Source organism: Equus asinus, chromosome 2 (assembly GCF_041296235.1).
Source record: "Equus asinus isolate D_3611 breed Donkey chromosome 2, EquAss-T2T_v2, whole genome shotgun sequence".
Taxonomy (NCBI): domain Eukaryota; kingdom Metazoa; phylum Chordata; class Mammalia; order Perissodactyla; family Equidae; genus Equus; species Equus asinus.
In genome coordinates, this window is record NC_091791.1 from 131,041,596 (window position 1) to 131,061,115 (window position 19,520).

The 19,520-nt window shown below is 36.7% G+C and overlaps 1 protein-coding gene across 1 annotated transcript; it reads right to left on the minus strand.

Moving 5' to 3' along the window:
• Nucleotides 1-778: 778 nt before the first annotated feature.
• On the minus strand, nucleotides 779-19,389 carry SPESP1 (sperm equatorial segment protein 1). The gene is made up of 2 exons (XM_014848194.3): nucleotides 19,003-19,389; nucleotides 779-2,603 (listed from the first exon to the last, which is right to left on the minus strand). The coding sequence occupies exons 1-2, from the start codon at nucleotides 19,070-19,072 to the stop codon at nucleotides 1,576-1,578; spliced, it is 1,098 nt and encodes a 365-aa protein (XP_014703680.1). The 5' UTR covers nucleotides 19,073-19,389; the 3' UTR covers nucleotides 779-1,575.
• Nucleotides 19,390-19,520: the final 131 nt, after the last annotated feature.

The window sequence follows — 19,520 nt, forward strand, 5'->3', positions numbered from 1 at the left end:
AAAAATAAACAACAGTAAACAGTAAAGAGTGTTATTATGAAATAAAACCTATGTAGTCCTTTTTATAATATAGCTAATTGTGTGGGAATTTTTTTTGATCCCTGAAAATTCCTCAGTTCCTATATACACTCAATCATCAACTTGTGTTGTTTCTAAGTCTTCATTGCCACTGCTTTCCGCCTAGTCCAAGCTAAATTTGGCCTGTGCGCAGTGCACTTCTACTTTAGCTTATGTCCAAAACTGTAGCCAAAGTGGTTTTTTTTAAATACAAATTTGATCTTACCCATCCTTTGCTTAAAATCCACTAACGGCTCTTTGTTGATCGCAGGATAAAGGCTAAAATCTTCAATATGCACTTTAAGGCCTTGCAGGATCTATTCCAACCCTGTGTACCTCAGCAGCTCCATCTTGAGATGCTCTTCCTTGTCTTTCTAGACTCCAGCTGCTTCTTGACCTTGCCATATTCATTTTCAACTCAGAGCATTCATACATGCTGTTCTCTCTGCCTGGAATGCCCCATGCCCCCTTACACATGCCCTCATCTTTCAGATCTCATCTTAAATCCTACTTTCTCAGGGTAGCTTTCCCATTATTCTTGGTCTAGGTGAGGTCAAATTTCTTACACCTTCATAACAACTTGTCACAACTGAAATTTAAAAATTGTTGAAGTTATTTGTTTAATGTTTGTCTTTCCTGCTAAAATATAATCTTAAAGAAAGAAGGAGCTAGGTCTTATTATTGTATCCCCAAAGCCTAGCATTTTGTCCTGCACCTAGTAAAAGGTCAATAAATCTTTATTAAACTATAAATGACTGACTTGATAAATGAACAAATAAATAAATTTAAATATAATACTGGTCAAATCATGAAAGAGAATTACCTAAACCATAATTACAATAGTACACAGTTAATCTTAAAGGTGTTAGTCATACTCCCAAATAAAAGATTTGCAAAGCTTCAATGTATACGTGAATAAACAAACAGAGGAGATAAGTGAGAATGACATCATTACAAATCCAGGTTACAGCCCCCTGCTGATACTTCAAAAGTACTTAACAACAAAGGAACAGAGATATATCTTAATATATCATCCACCTTTCAAATGAGGCACATATATCTCCAAATAAAAGTTGTTCTGATACAAGCTCCAACTATGCTATTCAAACAGAAAACTCAGATTCTCTGAAAGATTACAAAGACCATATATCCTAAAATTTACATTTATATGCAATTATTTAAAACCAGCTACATATATAGACTGTACAGTCTCTTAGCTCTTATAAAATAGGTGGATTTAACTAATCTATTCAAGTAAAATCAAAGCTTAAACATTTTAAAGATTAGATCTTCGTAACTTTTTTAATTAATTAAAGAGAAAAAACTACAAACTCCTGAACCAAAATTTTATTTTAAATTATTAGGCCCTTAGTGCATATCAAAATTTTCCATAACACATGACATGTAAAGATGTTAGCATATTGAACTATAATAGAGAATATTTTTATACAACTTTTGAATCATTAAAATGGTTATTTCTCCTGTGAATAAATGCACAGTTTGCTTAAATTAACTTTGTCATGGAATATCAAGTAAATTTAAAATTTTTATATTATTGTTTAATAACTTCCTAATAAGGTTTTGAGTTTCTGCTCGACTTACACATAATATTTTTTTCAATGTATTGAATACTGTAGTAGCTCTTCTTCTCATCTCTGGTGGAACATATTTAATATCTAAATATTCAGGTAATTTAGATCTAGAATTATACAGCATGTTAATAACAGTTTCAATGTCATCAATTTCACTACTGCTTCGTCCTACTGGTGACATCTGGGATTTATACATATTTTTTAATTTATGTTCTGCTGCTGCTGCCAGAGCAAGGCTTCGTTTTAGGTGATCTCTAGAGGCTTGAATGTCCTCCCTATATTCCGGCTTGAGGCTCTCAGCAAGAGGCACCTGTTGCACCTCTGAGTTAATATCTGAAATTTTTTTCAAAATGTCATCATTATTCAAATGTTTGTCAAATGTTAGCGCTTCAGGTTTGTCCATTTCATATTCACCTGAGAGCTGAGGAACATCCTCTGTTTCTGCGCCGGTATCCCAGTCAGTGCTCCTACCTGAAGAGGTGAGAAACGGTTTGCCTGAGGTGACATCTGGACTTGGAGATAATTGAGTAACATCTGGGAATGGCTTTGGTGCCTCCTTTTCTTTTAAAACTGGCTCTGGCTCTGGCTCTTCTTTTTCAATATAAGGTTCTTCTGCATGTAAAACAACAGAAACATTGTTTGGTTTAATCGACCAGAACGCTGTACTTTCGGTATCTTTTTTCTTCCCTATTCCCAGTGTGAAGCCGCTAGTAGGGAAAGTTGTAGGTTCTTCACTGATAGGATTGATTAAAACATCATTCTCAGTTGAAGCTCCTCCATGTGTAACTGTCTCCTCAACTTGTGATACCTTCGATCCTCTAGAATAAATATCATTTGGGGACTTTGATTTTCTCCCACGAATTGGCTCCCTAGTAGGAACACTGAGTATTAGGTTCTGTAAAACTTGTACATAATGATTCAAGTTCTGTTCTTCGTCAGGTGTCACAGTCATGCCTTAAGGGAAAAAAATAATTCAAACAATAAGTAACCTTTATTATTATATACAACATTGATGGAATCTACTGACCTAAATTTACTTCATATGCTATCACTTAAAAGTTGAGACAAAGAACCAAAAAATAAAGCACATTAGACACAATTAACTCAGTTAAGTGTACAAAATTATTTTTTCAGGTGCTTGTTAAAACAGATAAGCAAGATTCGTGCAAAAGCTGCATATTAACACAATTCTGTATGCCTTTTTGCTTTTACTCTCCCATATAACTTATGATTCAGTAGGCAACTTATTAAAACAAAATTCTTGATTATGTCCTCCAACACAGTGGTGTGCTAGAGGAAGTTCATACTGGCTCACCAGAGCCAATTACTAAATTTAGAGGAATATTGTGAGCCAGATGTTAAACATAGACATCATTAAAAATTATCTGAATTTTCAGTTAAATAAATTATATTCAAAACAAAGGTAATAAATATTCATCCTAATAAACTCATCACTTTCTTATTATTTCATTTACTATTATCTATGCTCTTGAGGTTATTTACTTCTGGTGTATCTGTACAATAGAAATGCTATGTTAGTGTGCTATTGTATATCTCTTTCTACCTCCCTGTTCAGTGATGTCAAGTGGACAGCTTGAAATCAACCATGGTGGGAGTATTTACACCATGTAAATGGACAAATGCTATAAATCAGGGCTTACCCGTTTCTCCCAAAAGCCAGCTGTTAAACATTTACCAGTATACCACTGCCTTCAACCCAGCAAATCCTGTGGTTTTATTACAGCCTATGGGTCATATTCACCCAACTGTTTTTGTGGATAAAGTTTTATTGGAACCCAGTCTTGCCCATTTGTTTATGTATTGTCTATGGCTGCTTTTGCCTGTAACAACAGAGTTGAGTAGCTGCAACAGAAACCACACGGCCTACAAAGGTGAAAATACTCACTCTCTGGCCCTTTACCGAAAAAGTTTGCCGATTCCTGGTCTAGACCATAAACATTTCACTCCAACAACAAATGGTAGTTCTATTATACTGGTATTTTGCAGCATCTACATGGTGAAGCCTCTCATTTCCAATGTGGAAAATAGAAAAGATTACTGTACAAGACATTCTGAAATTCTGCTCAACTCCCCTACTCCTGAATTAGGAGTTTTTAATTTTAAGTGTGGCAATTTTGAATTACATATAATTTTGAATTGATTTTGCCATTATCATGGATACAAATTGATTTAATTCAACGAAGTAAGTCACTTTTTACTAAACTCTAATGCGTAACTCCTATCTGAACCCACCCTTGGCAGGCAGAATGAAATAAGAAACTTTCTTTTCAGGAGGCACTTTTATTCAGCTCTTTGGCAAGCACAAAATAGTAAAAAATGCTTTATATTTACATGTTTCTCCTCTCTTCCTTAACTGTTCTGTTGCACCTTAGAAAGACCAGATGGAAGTTTAATCAAAATTGAAAGCATATTTCTAAATTTTAAAAAATTCTTAGTAAGAACAGTTTATTGACACAATATGATAGTAGAAAGACACTAGACTTGTCTGGAGATCTAGATTCTAAAAGTAGATTCTGAATTTTATGTCATTCTTAGAAGAGCCTTGCATTCTCCAAGATCCATATAATGATGACCAGGGACAAAAGGAAGATACAGAACATAAGGTAGATTTTGATATTATCCTCATAATAATTTAAAAAAAAAATCACTGACACCGTATCAGACATTTTGTCTGTGAACTTTGGATTTTTTAATGGACTAGAAGGATAACATATTAAACTCATGTGGGTAGTTGCCTCTGACGAGAGGGAATGGGACTAAGCCAATTAAAGGGGACTTTAGACTTACCTATAATGTTTTACTTCCTAAAAACACATACAAACACACGAACCCCCAATCACTTAATATACTAAACCATTAAAAGTCACATTTTAAAAAGGTAAATAACTTATTTATGTATTCTCATATAGATAAAATGCAGTGTCCTGAATCTAGAGTTTTACTGAAGGAAGATATTAAGTGAAATGAATATGTAGCCTACTGTAGTGAAAGAAATCTTTGATTCTGGTCCTGGCTCTTCCACTTTCTAGCATCATGACCTTAGATAATTACTTAATTTCTCTGAACATCTACTTAACTATAAAATTAAGAGACTATATCTGTCCTTTTATCTCTTAGAACCAAATAAATCAGGTATTTGAAAACACTTTAAAAGCTACAGAGCAGTACATAAGATAACCTTATTCTCTATAAAGGTAATTGCTTACATTTCTCATTTTAAAATATAAATTTAAAACCCTAAAAAGAACATTAAAATATGCTTTGGATCCTATTTAGCAAAAAACACTAGAAGCTTTCCCACTAAAGACAGGAACAAGATCAGGATACTAATATCTCCATTACTATTTAACACTATGTTGGAGGTATTAGTCAATGTAAATAAAGAAGAGAAAATAATTGGAAGTATGTGAATTGGGAAGAAAAAGATAAAACTATCTTTATATACAGATAATATAATTATATATCTAGACAATCCAAAAGAATCAATTGAAAAGCTACTACAGAGATTAATAGAATTTAGTAAACTAGCAAGTTATAAAATCAACATACAAAAATTAATGTACAAACATAAACTAGTTAGAAGATAAAATGAGAAAGCAGCAGCTATTTTGATAAAAAATGAAAGAAAATAGCTAATCATAAATTTAAGAAGACATGTCCAAAATCTATATGAGGAATTATACTAGGCTGAATACAGACGTCCAGAGACCAGGTCCGAATGCCTGGAACCTGTCAATGTTACCTTCTAAGAGAAAAGGATTTTCGCAGACGTGATTAAATTAAGGATCTTGAGGAAGGGGATTATCAGGGATTATCTGAGTAGGGTCTAAATCCAGTCACAAATGTTTTTATAACAGAGAAAAAGAGAGAGATTTGATACACACACAGAAGAGGAGGAGATAATATGGAGGCAGAGATTAGAGTGAAGTGTCCACAAGACCAGGAATGCTGGCAGCCACCAGAAGCTGGAAGAGGCAAAGAAAATATTGACTCCTTGAGCTTCCAGAGAGAGCACAGCTCTGCTCTACACCTGGATTTTGGCTCAGGGAAACTGATTTTAGACTTCTGGCTTCTAGAACTGTGAGAGAATAAATTTCTGTTGGTTTGAGATACAAAGTTTATGGTAATTCGTTATAGTAGTCACAGAAAACTGACACAGTAATATAATAAATTCTTCTGAAAGACATAATGGAAACTTCAACAAATGGAAAGATATACCATGTTCTCAGACAAGAAGATTCAACATCATAAAGATGCTTAGATGTCAAATTCTCTGTTCATTTATATCTTTAACATGCTCCTAATAAAATATCATTAATTGTTTTCTGGAGTTAGAAAAATGGATTATAAAGTTCATTTTAAGAGAAAATGAGTAAGAATAGCCAGAAAAACAGAGGATAGCCCTACTAGATATTAAAAAATATTATAAAGCCTCTATTATAAAAATACTATAGCATTGCACATACATATACGGATGCGTGGAACAGAACAGAAAAGACAGAAATAGACCCAATTGCGTATGGAAAAATAGCCCAAGGTGAGGAAAGGTTTCATTTTATAAACTATTCCAGCTAATAAATGAAGAAGCCACTTAGACTATGATCATTTCACAATGATTATCAACATGAATGATTATTTATATCACAAAAAGATACACAACTAGACATTACGTGCTTCCTGATGAAAGAACACAATACCACCTATGAAGCAGTCTTGCAAAAAACGTCTAACTTGAATCTAACAGGTTTCTCTAGATCTAACTAACAATATACAGAAAATACATGGGACAGCAAAGGAAGATATAAACGACACCATGGGGAAGTAATAGCAAAATCTAGACTGTGGGAAACTACAGGGCATATGCTCCAATTTCTTCAACATTACATTGCAAGGGGGAAAACAGAGATGAAGGAGGAACTATAGATTAAAAGAGAATTAACAAACATATCAACAAATTACATATATGAATCTTATTTGAACTCCACTTTAATCAAATAAACTGGAAAAGAGAAAGAGAATCAGGAAAGTTTGAACACCACCAGATATTTGATAATATTAAGGAATTACTATCTTTGTTAAATTGGTAACATTGTTATTGTTTAAGTACTTACATTTTAGTGCTTCATATTTGAAATATTTACTGATAAAATTATATAATGTCTGGAATTTGCCTCTAAATAATCCAAGCCTGAGAAGTTGGGAAAACAGACCAGGGAGGTGAGGGGGACAATAATGTGGGTAGAGATATCGATGAAACAAGATTAGTTATGGCTTAATAATAGTTGGAGCTAGTTATAGATGTTTGGAGATATATTATACCATTCTTTCTACTTGTGTACATATTTAAATTTTTCCATAATAAAATGTTTTTTAAAATATGTTTTGGAAAAATTTCAATTCTGGGCAACTATTCATAAGCAAATCTAAAATCTATAACCAAGAGGGGCTTAGATGCTTTTAAAAAGACATTGCCATTAGATTATAGTCTGCTAAACATTAAATATTTAATCATTTAACTTGTCTCTTCTCGAAGTAGTAAATAGGGTACCCAGGTTGCTATTAGGTGAATTATACTGTTAAAGGACAGGAAAAGGAGATACTGCTAGTTGATTCCTAAAAAAACAGCAGTACTCATTCTCTTTATACTGTTCCTTAGGCAACACTAAAGAACCCGTTCGTCGCTGCCTAACAACAGAGCACCCTACATTCTACCTTGCTTTTCCTCTCGTTTTCATTTACCCTTTGTTTCCACATTGTTATATTGTTAAATCTATTCTCTCCCCACACACTTCCCACCTCCTGTTTTTGTCCCCACTAAAACACCTACATATTTCGTGTTGACCTCCTCAGTTCTGTTAAGCAGGACAGCTCTTGCAAATCAATTTCATCTTTATAAAAATGTTTGCAGGCAAGCTAGTAAAAGATCGTCAAGCCTCAAATATCCCTATAAACGGCAGTGGCCACAGCGAAAACCTGCTTCTCCGCATTCTTCAGGAGATGCTAGAAAGATGAACAAAATTCAAATTCTTACAAAGATCGGATTACTCTGCTAGAAATTGGGTTACTATACTTTGGATATTTGTAGTCTACACTGTTGTACTTTATCACTTCCCTTCTATTTTCACCAGGTAGTAATCCAACCAAACATAGCAATATCTTAGGATGTGGCTAACATAAGAATCTCTTCCACCTTGGGAAACCATAATGCCGCTTTCCAGTTCACCTCTGGTAAGCAGGATGGCCACCTGCTAAGCAGGCTTGAGGTTTAGCAGGAATCACCCATACGGAGGTTAGAGCCGAGTTTGAGGCTGTCTGCATTTCTCTTCTTAAAATAATACAGGGAGAATCAGTCACATGATAGAAATAATATGAAAGTAAACAAAACGGTAAAACAACTGTAGGAACAAAAGTGGAATGAAATCTGAAGAGGAAATTGGAAAATAGTGATTGAGAAAACCATAACAGCTCTGACTGATTGAGTGATTACTATGTGCCAGGCACTATACTAAGGGCTTTGAATGTAAGGACTGTTTTTAAAAAGAGGAAAAGGAGGATACTTAGAAAGGGTAAGTAATTTGCTTAAGACTATATTCAACTTGTAAGTGGTAAGAATGAGATTTGAACATAGGCTACCTTACTTCAAAGCAGGTGCACATAACAACTACACAATGTATAAAAAGATGACACAAGGATGCTGCAAAACAGGAGGAGTATGATGATAAAATTGTCCTGGAGGAATATAACTCTATTTTAAAATACATATGAATATTAAAATACAATAAGTAAATAAATAAGTAAAATATACAAAATTTTGCTCTACCGTCAACTGGACCAAAATGCATCTCTTTCATATATTAAGATGTATTTGCCAATATTAAAAATAACTGATCCAAATTTAATACATTTTATTACTACAAAGTATGGGTAGGAGCTGACAGTCAATAACTTACAAAACAATAAATTCACTTCACACAGAGGTAAAAGGCAAGTTAATTAGTTTTGAGTTTATGCTGAGGAAAATAATAAAACGATTTAAAATGAGCAATGAAATATAAAACTTCAATCAACAAACAATACATTCAAAACACATATTTCCTTCTCATAGAATGGTCAATTAAAGAAGGAAGAAGAGGATAAAAGGAATAACATAAAAGCCACTTAGCACGAAAACTTGCTAAAATTCATTGTTCATAAAAGAAATGCAAGTTAAAAACAATTTTTATTTTGCCAGTCAAGTAGGCAACTTTTCTTTTAATAATAAAACCTAGGATTGTCATGCGTATATGTTACTTCCTTAGTAAAAGAAGTAAATTCCTTATACAGCCCTTATGGTCCCCAGATCCTTCACTAGTCTCTCTCGAGCATGCTGATCTTAGGATAATTTTAACTATACATATTTGTTTAATGTTTGTTAACTGTACATATTGTGAGCTCTTTGAGAGCTGCGACCACATCTCTTTTGTTCTCTATACACTCTGTTCTAACCAGTGCCTGGAGCCATAGCAGATAGTCAAAAAGTATTTGTTAAATGAATAAGCGAATAAATGAGCCAAGCGCTGGCAAGTGTGTAAATTAATAGTACTTCCAGTAACTTATCTTCAGGAACTAATCACAGGTTAAAAAGTTTCCAGGGGCCGGCCCCATGGCTGAGTGGCTAAGTTCGCGTGCTCTGCTTCGGTGGCCCAGGGTTTTCTAATCCTGGGCACAAACATGGCACTGCTCATCAAGCCATGCTGAGGCAGCATCCCACATGCCACAACTAGAAGGACCCACAACTAAAAATACACAACTATGTACCGGGGGGCTTTGGGAGAAAAAGGAAAAAAAAAATTTCCGTAGAAGAATGTTTTAGAGGAAAACTAAACTTCACGTGACGTTTAAAATAAATCTGCTGATCTAAAGACTATTTTTGTTTGTTTTGTTTTATTTTGGGGTTCTTTTTGGCTAATAGTCCAATAATTATTAGGGACAAAATCTGGGCAATAAAAAATTCTTTTATTTTAAGCAAAATAGGCAGTTTTTTTAGAATAATAAAAGATACAGCTTTAACCATATTTTTCTCAATTTCTAAATTTGAAGTTTATCTAAAACATCATCACAAACATAGTAGTTAAACAGCTCCAATTTTCAGAAAGCCCCTGCACTTCTAACTGGCCCTTACTAAATGGCCTAATATAAGTTTAGATCACACAAATTTAACTAAATTTAAGTTCCATTAATTTTCTTTTATTGGATTTTATCAATCTCTAAAGTAATATTGCACTAACATAATTTTAAGTGAATTACAATCTTAAGCAATGTGAAAATAGCTTCCTGGTTTATCTAGCACATATCTTAAAGTATACAATTAAGTAGTTTTTAGTATGGTCACAGCTGTGCAATCATCACCACAAGCTATGTTTAAAACCATTTCATCACCCCCAAAAGAAACCCATTTCCCATAGCCCCTACCCCTCAGCCCTAGGCAAGCACTAGTCTACTTTCTGTCTCTATGGATTTGCCTATTCTAGACGTTTCACATAAATGAAATCATACAATGTGTTCTTTTGTGAGTGGCTTCTTTCACTTAGCATAATGTTTTCAAGGTTCATCCACGCTGTAACATGTATCAATATTTCATTCCTATTATGGTCAAATAATATTCCATTGTACGGATATACCACATTTTGTTTATGCATTCATCAGTTGATGGACATCTGGCTTGTTTCCACCTTTTAGTGATTATGAGTAATGCCACTATGAACATTCATGTACAAGTTTTTGTGTGGATGTATGTTTTCATTTCTGTTCAGGATTTGCCTAGGAGTGGAATTGTTAGGTCATATGGTAATAGTATGCTTAACCCTTTGAGGAACTGCCAAAGCTGCTGCATTCCCACCAGCAGTATATGAGGGTCCAATTTCTCCATCATCCCAATACTTATTATTGTCTGTCCTTTTTTTTGCTTTTTGCTGAGTAAGATTCACCTGAGCTAACATCAGTTGCCAATCTTCCTCTTTTTTGTATGTGAGCTGCCGCCACAGCATGGCCACTGATAGACAAGTGGTGTAGATCTGCACCTGGGAACCACACCCGGGTCCTTATAATTTTACAATATTGTGTAGGTTTTATAATAACCAGTTTTTAAGACATCAAGTATTTGGTTTGTAACACATTTCCAGTGAAATCCTTAATTATGGACCTATAAACTAAAACAATTTAAATTAATAATGTGTATTTATCTAAAGACTTTTAAAAGCAAAAATTTGTGGTTCAGCACCAAACAGCTTGTAAAATAAAAAAATGTTGCTAGTAAAGTAATGTATACTGGTTAATTGCCTATAAAATGAAATTTAAAGGAGAATTTTACACAAGGTCTCAAAATATTTAATTTATTTACATTCTCTCTTACTAAATTATTTAGGGTGAATTTTGAATCACTACTCGGATAAAATTCTACGTAAATAATTTAGATAGATGTCTAATAGTGAATAAAGACTTCTCTCTCCTTTCCAATAACTAGTACTTTATACACAAACTGGAAAATAATATAGACAAAAGCTAATTCCAATATATGTTGACCAAAATTAAGACTAAAAACAGGTCATTACGTAATTCCCATGTATGCTCTACCTAAGTATTGTAAAAAGTTTGCTTGTAAAACACTGTCTCTTCCATAAGCCCCAAATAACTTGTTTTAAAACAATATTATCTGGACTTCCACTGCCAAAAAGATAGAGAACATGTACTTTTTCCCTAGTCTTCCTACTAAGCAGTTAAAAACCCTGAACATTATATATAACACAAGTATGGGAAGACTCTAAAAGGTGGAGAGAAGAAGGAAGGCCAACTATGGGCTTCAGGGCCTGAGGAATGACACTGCAGTGAGTTCCCTGGATTTTCTTTTTGCCACATATACCCCAGACTGGGGGCTGGAGAAGCTGGCAACCCAGAAACACCAATGGACACAGACAAAAAAAGCTCCAAGGAAAGACTGCTCTCTTCATAGCCAAAGGACTAGGAAAGGGGTAGCCTAGCAAAACAGAAAAATTTTAGTCAATAACTGCTCTATTCCAGCCAACACCACAGAACACACTGCAGCACTACCCTTACCAGAAAAAGCTGAGTGCAGAACCAAGACTTCCACCCTCATAAGGCTTCAGTGAGGTGCCCAACCTCTCCGCCCTTATCCCACAGACGTGCTTGTCTTCCAGCAGAGAAGACTGAATGAGGAGTGGACTTTCATCTCCACCCTGTGGTAATAAGACAACATTACTCTTCCACCGCTGAAGCAGTGTCAGAGGCCTATTTAAATCTGTAATAGAAGATTTAAATAAGATCCAGACTTACAACATCATACCCTAAATGCCCAGGTTTTAATCAAAAGCCACTGGTCAAAACAAGAACTAGGAAAATCTCAATTTAAATAAGAAAAAAACAGTCGACAGATGCTAACCCTGAGATGATATAGATGTTAGAATTATCTGAGAGAGATTTAAAAGTAGCCATCATGAAAATGCTTCAACAAGCAACAATGGGTATGCTTGAAATAAATGAAAAATAGAAAGTCTCAGCAAAGAAATAGAATATCTAAAGAAGAACTGAATTGAAATTTTAGAACTGAAAAACACTAACTGAAATGAAAAAACTCACTGGTTGGTTCAACAGCAGAATGGAGGGGACAGAGAAAAGAATCAGTGAACTAGAAGACAGAACAATAGCAATCACCAATCTGAACAAGAGAAAGAAAATGGACTGGCAAAAACAATGAACGGAGCTTCAAGGACTTGTGAGAATATAACACATAAACTCTAACATTCATGTCATCTGAGTCTTAGAAGGAAAAAAGAAAGAGGATGAGTCTGAAAAAGTATTCAAAGACATAACAATGGCTGAAAATTTCCTAAATTTGGTGAAAGACATAACTTAGAAGCTGAGTGAACCTCAAGAGAATAAACCCAAAGATACCAATGCCAAGATATATCGTGACCAAACTTCAGAAAACTGAAGACAAAGAAAAAAATCTTGAAAGAAACGAGAGAAACAACATCTTATCTATAGTGGAAAAACAATCTGAATTCTCATGAGAAACCATGAGGTCCGAAGGAAATGGCATAATATTTTTCAAGTGTGGGGGAAAAAAAGAGTGTCAACTCAGAATTCTCTATCAAGGGAAAATATCCTTCAGGAATGAAAGGATAATCAAGACCTCGCAGATGAAGAAAAATTAAGAGAAGTTGTTGCTAGTAGACCTACCCTAAAAGAACGGATAAATGAAATTCATTAAACAGAAAGGAAACGATAAAAGAAGGAATCCTGGAACACTGGGGAGGGAGGAAGAATAATGGAAAGAGCAAAAATAAGAGTAAATGAAACAGACCTTCCTTCTCCTCTTGAGGTTTCCAAATTATGTTTAACAGTTGAAGCAAAAATTATAATACTGTCTGATGTCGTTCTCAATGTATATAAAGGAAATATTTAAGACAATTATATTATGAATGGGAGAGGGTAAAAGGACATAAAGGGAGGCAAGCTTTCTACATTTCACTCAAACTGGTAAAATGTTGCTATCACTAGACTGTGGTAAGTTATGAATACATAATGTAATACCTAGGTTATACAAAGAGATTCACTCAAAAAGTCTGTGTCAAGATGTAATTCTAAAAAAACCCTCTCTGTCTCAATATAAGATGGGTGCGATCTGATCAGGTGCTTAAAATACAATTTATATTTTAAAAAACTAAGGCTTTGAAAACCAATAATATTGTTAATTTAAACATGCGGTTTGGTATAAGAATAAGTACTTGGTAAGTTAAAGACAGTAGCAAGATGTTCCACATAAACCTGAGAGCCCAGTAAAGAGGGAAGGATAAATTTTAAGACTGTCACATAAAAACAAAAAGTTAAAGGTCGATGGAATATATCTGGTCTTTGTGCTTTAACAACTTATACGTTTTTACTTTCCCCTTGGCCTGTAAACTTATGGAAACTGGTGATTGCACATAAAATTTAACCAAGAATCATGGATGCTCATTTTTCAAAAGATTCTAATACAACTAGGATTTTTATTACCACAAGAGTGAAAAACAGAATGCCTGTAATCAATACAGAACTCATGTATATAAAGCTTAACATACACCCAAGTATTTAATCATTTATAGGTGGACCAGACTCTGGCTCAATGTCCTTAACTTTGGAGAACAAATTGTACTTTCCATCTATGTCATGAAGTAGGCTCAGAAAGAACAGGCTTCCCTTACTCTACAGAAGTTAAGTGATGCAAGCAAAAATTGATACCTGAAAGCTGCCATCATGTAAGAACTGCCAGCTAAAGCACCAACACCTTCAAATCAAAATGAACTTAAAAAATGAGCTGAAGTACTTTCAATTCAAATCAAAGTTGTGACAAGTGTGCTTCATTAGTGGGGTGTGCTCAAAGAATGGTCACAAAAGGAAACATTGTATCTTGTTATTCATCCAGCAGTTTCCCTATAATTTGTTAATTCAAATTTTAATTTTTGAAAACAGGTAAAACAAACAAGTAATTATGTTCATATTAATTAAATGTTCCAGTTAAAGAAATGTAACTTTAGGGTTAGGGGATGGGGGAAACAGGGAGAGAAGCTGGTAAAAGGGTACAAACTTTGTGTTTTTTTCCTAAAGATTTTCTTTTTTCTTTTTCTTCCCAAAGCCCCCTGGCACACAGTTCTATATTTTAGTTGCGGGTCCTTCTAGTTGTGGCATGTGGGATGCCATCTCAGCATGGCCTGACGAGCAGTGCCATGTCCTGGCCCAGGATTCGAACTGGCGAAACCCTGGGCCACAGAAGCAGAGCGCATGAACTTAACCACTTGGCCATGGGACCAGCCCAAAACTTTCAGTTTTAAGATGAATAAGGCCTGAGGATCTAATGCAATGGTGACTATAGTTGGTGATACACACAAAAAGGTAAATATGTGAGGTGATATGCATTAATTAACTCAATGGTGGGAATCTGTTCATAATGTATACATATATTAAATCATCACACTGTACATTTTATATATATTAGAATTTTATTTGTCAATAATATGTCAATAAAGTTGAAAAAAAAGAAATTTAACTTTATGGCTTTGCACTTCTTAGTATTTATGTTCTTGAGCAGTGATTCCCCACACTGAATATGAGCTTGCCCTATGTGATTGCCTTGGTCTATGGCACATTAGCAAGTCTGACACAGCATAGGCTTGATAAGAGCTTGCATACTGGGAGTTTGTACAGCTCTCGCTGGGAAGCAAGCTGCCACGGTATAGACACTTGAGCTAGACTACCGAAAAACGAGAAGTCATGTAGAGAAAGAACCTGGAAGATGAGAGTCCATGTTGGATGTTCTCACCCAAGTTGAGCTTCCAGTTAAATACGGCTGTATGAGTGACCCTTCAGCTCCACCATATGAAGGAGAAGAACTGCCCAGCTGAGGCTAGTCAACCCATAGAATCATGAGAAATAATAAATTTCGGGGGTGGCTTTTTATGGTGCAACAGATAACCAAAACAGCTTCATAAAATTCTATTTTCAAAAAGGAATACAAATTTAGTTTGGGTGAAGAGTTAAAAATCAAGAAGTTATCGTACGAGTAATGTTCAAATTTAACTGGAACAAAAATAACCTCATGACTTTGATATATATCTCTTCTAGTTCTGTTCAGTAAAATGATCCAAATAACAATATCACCCCAGCACATAAGTCTGATAGGTATCCCAGTTACTTTAGTCTCTAATACCATGTTCTACTATGTCTCCTTGTAAAAAGACAGTGGAGTCCATTCAGAGCAGGGAAGACACAAAGAGGTCTTGGGACAACCAGTTAATTCAGAAAACAAGAAGCCTTTAAAAACGTGGGATCCTATAAAGAAGATATGGTGTGTATATATATATATATATATATATATATATACAATGGAATACTACTCAGCCATAAAAAAGGATAAAATCATCCCATTCACAACAACATGGAGGGACCTTGAGGGTACTATTTAAGTGAAATAAGCCACATAGAGAAAGACGAACTCTGTATGACTCCCCTCATAGGTGGAAGTTAACCTATAGACAAAGAGAACTGATTGGTGGTTACCAGGGGAAAGGCGGGGTTGGGGGAGGGCACAAAGGGTGAAGTGGACCCACCTACAACATGACTAACAATAATGTACAACTGAAATTTCACAAGGTTGTAAACTATCATAATCTTAATAAAAAGCTTAAAAAAAAAAAAGGAAAAAAAACCCCAAACAAACATGAGATCCTATCAAAAGAATATAGAAGGCAGCTCAACAAAGAGAAAGATAGGACTTTCTTTCCCCCATAAAACATTAATGGACAGGCTAATAAAACTACTCCTCCTCCCCCAAAGGCCATCCTCTGGACATTCACATATTAGATGACATGCTCCTCATCCTCTGAAAGATTAATGAAGTGTGTCATGACATTCCATTCACAGGTTTGAGAGACCCTCCCAAGCGCCAATAGCCTTGGGCCTTGAAATAGTGTAAAGTGAGCTTGCAGCACCAGAACTTTACCTTTTGAATGTACTTGAAATAAAAGGAATCTGCTTTTCCTTTGAATTTATTTGCCAATAGATTTGAACAATTATTGCTGTTTGCTGCCTTACTACTTCCCTTGCCTTCTGTGGTCCATTAGGACAAAGGCCTTCCTAAGGACAAAGATGCCAAAGACTTAGATATTTAACCTTCTATTAACACCACTCTAGAGAAGCAAGTTAAGAGGTTTTGTTATTCTAGCTTAAAATAATCCTGTATCATTAACCCTGCTGTTGCTGATCTATCCAAAGAGATGACTAGGAAAAACAATTTATTCATGAAATATTTTTTTAAAAGCCCAAAAACTAATACCTCACATTCTTGCATTTGTAGCTTCAGGCCCATGAATATTTAGTGACTTAAAATTATAAAAGTCAAATTATATAATTTATTTTAATAGTATTTAAACATATAACTATTATGTTAATGTTACTTTAGAAATTATACATTTTTTTAAAAGCAAAAAGAAGTCTCATTAAGAAGAAAAGCAAGTCGTACAGTGCAAATACATTAAAGAGGCGTGATTTTAAAAGTTTGAAAATATTTAAAACTAAAACTATGGAAAAACCAGATATAAGGAAATTAAATGAATATACATAAATTTAAGTATATAGTAAAAAGGTGTTTATCCGGCACCATCAGGATGCATGTGTATGTAGAGGAGTATAGATTAAACTGGCACCAGCTAAACTTGGGTAGGGCCTATTTGAAAGGTAGAGGCAGTTACAAGAAGTGCTGAGGTTTTTAACAAATGTAATGACTTAATACAATACCCACGATGTTTATATAAGATAACCTCAAAACTGTCTTAGTATTCTAGAAAAAAATTGTCAAAGCTGCACTTTCCTTATGAAAACCTATGTGTCTTTTCTTCAGCATGAGAGAGCATTTTTTACATGACCCTCTCTCCAACAATTGTTGGAACAGCAGCCATATCAAATAAAGAATACATAGCTGATTTAAATCAAACACAATAAGCCTGGTTTCTTTTGGTATACTTATTTCAAAATAAATAAGTAAATGAACAAAATTAAAATTACTTAAACAAAAAGAATGAAAGAGACAGAGAAATCAGCCATGTTAACATCGCTCTACATATCTCTTAATCCATTTCTGTGGAAAAGAGGTAAATTACATTTTCCAAGATATCTTCTATGACCCATGACCTGCATATATTTTCCTTATGTCTTATATCATCTATGTATCTTCAACACAAAATCATTCCTTTTTCTGACAGGTATCTTTTCATTTCGTACAAGCCTTAAGAAAGCTTAGGGAAGACGGTACAAAGAAAACGAGCAGGCTATGAAATTATGGAGTTAGGCAGGAGACTGCACTGAGTTAACTGAGTATCCAGCAACTCTCTAGCAGTCTCAGAGTGTACTGTGTGACAGTATTACTGTCATGTCAACTGAAGCCTCCATGTTAGTCACTTGTGACCTACTGATCCACAACTACCAAAATGCAGGAACTGGTGTTGGTTAATAGTGACCATCAGACATGAAGAGAAGATATCATCTTCAGTACGTTCTGTTCCTTTGCAGCAAAGGAGAAAAATTTTACAAAGATTTTTGTTTAAAATAGCTAACAATCATAAGTGCTAATATTTAAAGGGCTAACTTTAGTTATCTAGGACACTTTATCCAGAACTTTTCCCACTACTATTCACGATTTAGGTTGTGTTGTATTTTCATTTTTAACCAAGACCTTTTAACAATTCTGAAATATAGCTCCACATAACTAGCGTGCACTCTAGTACTTTTTTCACACCTGTTAAATTTTATTTATTTATTTGGTTAAACCAAACCCCAACATTACTAAATGCTACAGTGAACTACAGTTAGACTAGATGGACAAGCCTCGCAGTCATATCTGGAGTATCAGATTATCAGACATTTAACTACTTAAATACTTCAAGGTGTCCACATGATGTTAATATAGCAGTCAGCCCCCCCAATTGGAACTTACTAGTTTTCATCTATTGGGGAGGCACAAGTGGTGAGTTCTAACTCTGCATAACTAAGGGTTCGACTCTGTGCACCAGAGGATGCTCTGGGGGAGCGTCAGGGGTCAGTGAGCGCCCTAGACAGCTGCCCACAATCCACACGCTCTCCCTGTCTTACCACAGGGGCAAAGTTTCTGTAAAGGGCCAGAGAGGAAATATTTTAGGCTTTGCAGGCCACACAGCCTCTGTGGCAGCTACTCAACTCTGCTGTTATAACGCGGGAAAACAGCCCTGGACAATACATACAGGAAAGAGCAGGGCTGTGACCCTGCAAAACATTATTTACGATCAATGAAATTAGAATTTCAGACTTTCCCACCTATCACGAAAGATACTTCACATTCACATCTACAAAGGTAAAAACCACTCCTAGCCAGCCAGCCGTACAAAAGCAGGCCGCCGTGGCGCTGGCCGCAGTCTGCGGACCCCACTCCATCACGCACGGTCCAGGCGGACGAGGTCAACCCCGAGGACCATCGGCCCGGGATGAGGAGGTCACGCCGCGAGCCCAGCGCGCCCAGCGCTGCGCATCCGGGTCCCGTCGGGGACCCACTGCCCGGATAAGCGCCCAGCGGCGGGAAGCGCCGGGCGGAAGAGGTCGCAGGAGGCAGGAGAGGGACACGCCTCCGCTGCGGAGGCCAGCCCCTGGACAGCGGAGTCTGAGAGATTAGGACCAGGGAAAAGGAAGAGCTGGGTCTCGGGCGGGCCCCGGAAGCCAGGAGGTTCCCCCAGGAGAGCCCCGGCGTCGCCGCCTCCTCAGGCCGGTCACTCACTCGGATACGCCGGCACGGACGAAGGCCATAGCAACAGCCCAACTAGAAGGACTAAGGACTTCATAGGCATCGTCCGTAGCACTCCGCCATGCGACGGGAACGTCCTGGGGCCACCAGGCCAGGTACCTCAGGGCCGCAAGGGGAGGGCGTCAGCGACCGACCGTCCTACCTCAGGGCCTTGGGAGCCCTGCAACGGTTGTCCCCAGCGCGCAAGCGCAGCGCGGGGGCGGGGGCGGGGGCGCGAGCGAGGCGCATGCTCGCTCGGCCTGGGAAGGTCTGAGCTCCGCGCGCCTCGGACCCTCTGGACGCCTAGGCAACGGCTGGGGCTGTGCGGGCTGCGCGGGCTGCGCGGGCTGCGCGGGCGGCGGGGCGGCGGGGCGGCGGGGCGGGCGGGGCGGCCGGGGCGGGCCGGGCGGGCGGGGCGGCCGGGTACGCTGGGCGTGGAGCCGGGCCTAGAACGCGGCCCTGGCGCTGAAGGAACTGTCTGAGGGAAGAGACGGGCAAACGCCCGACAACGA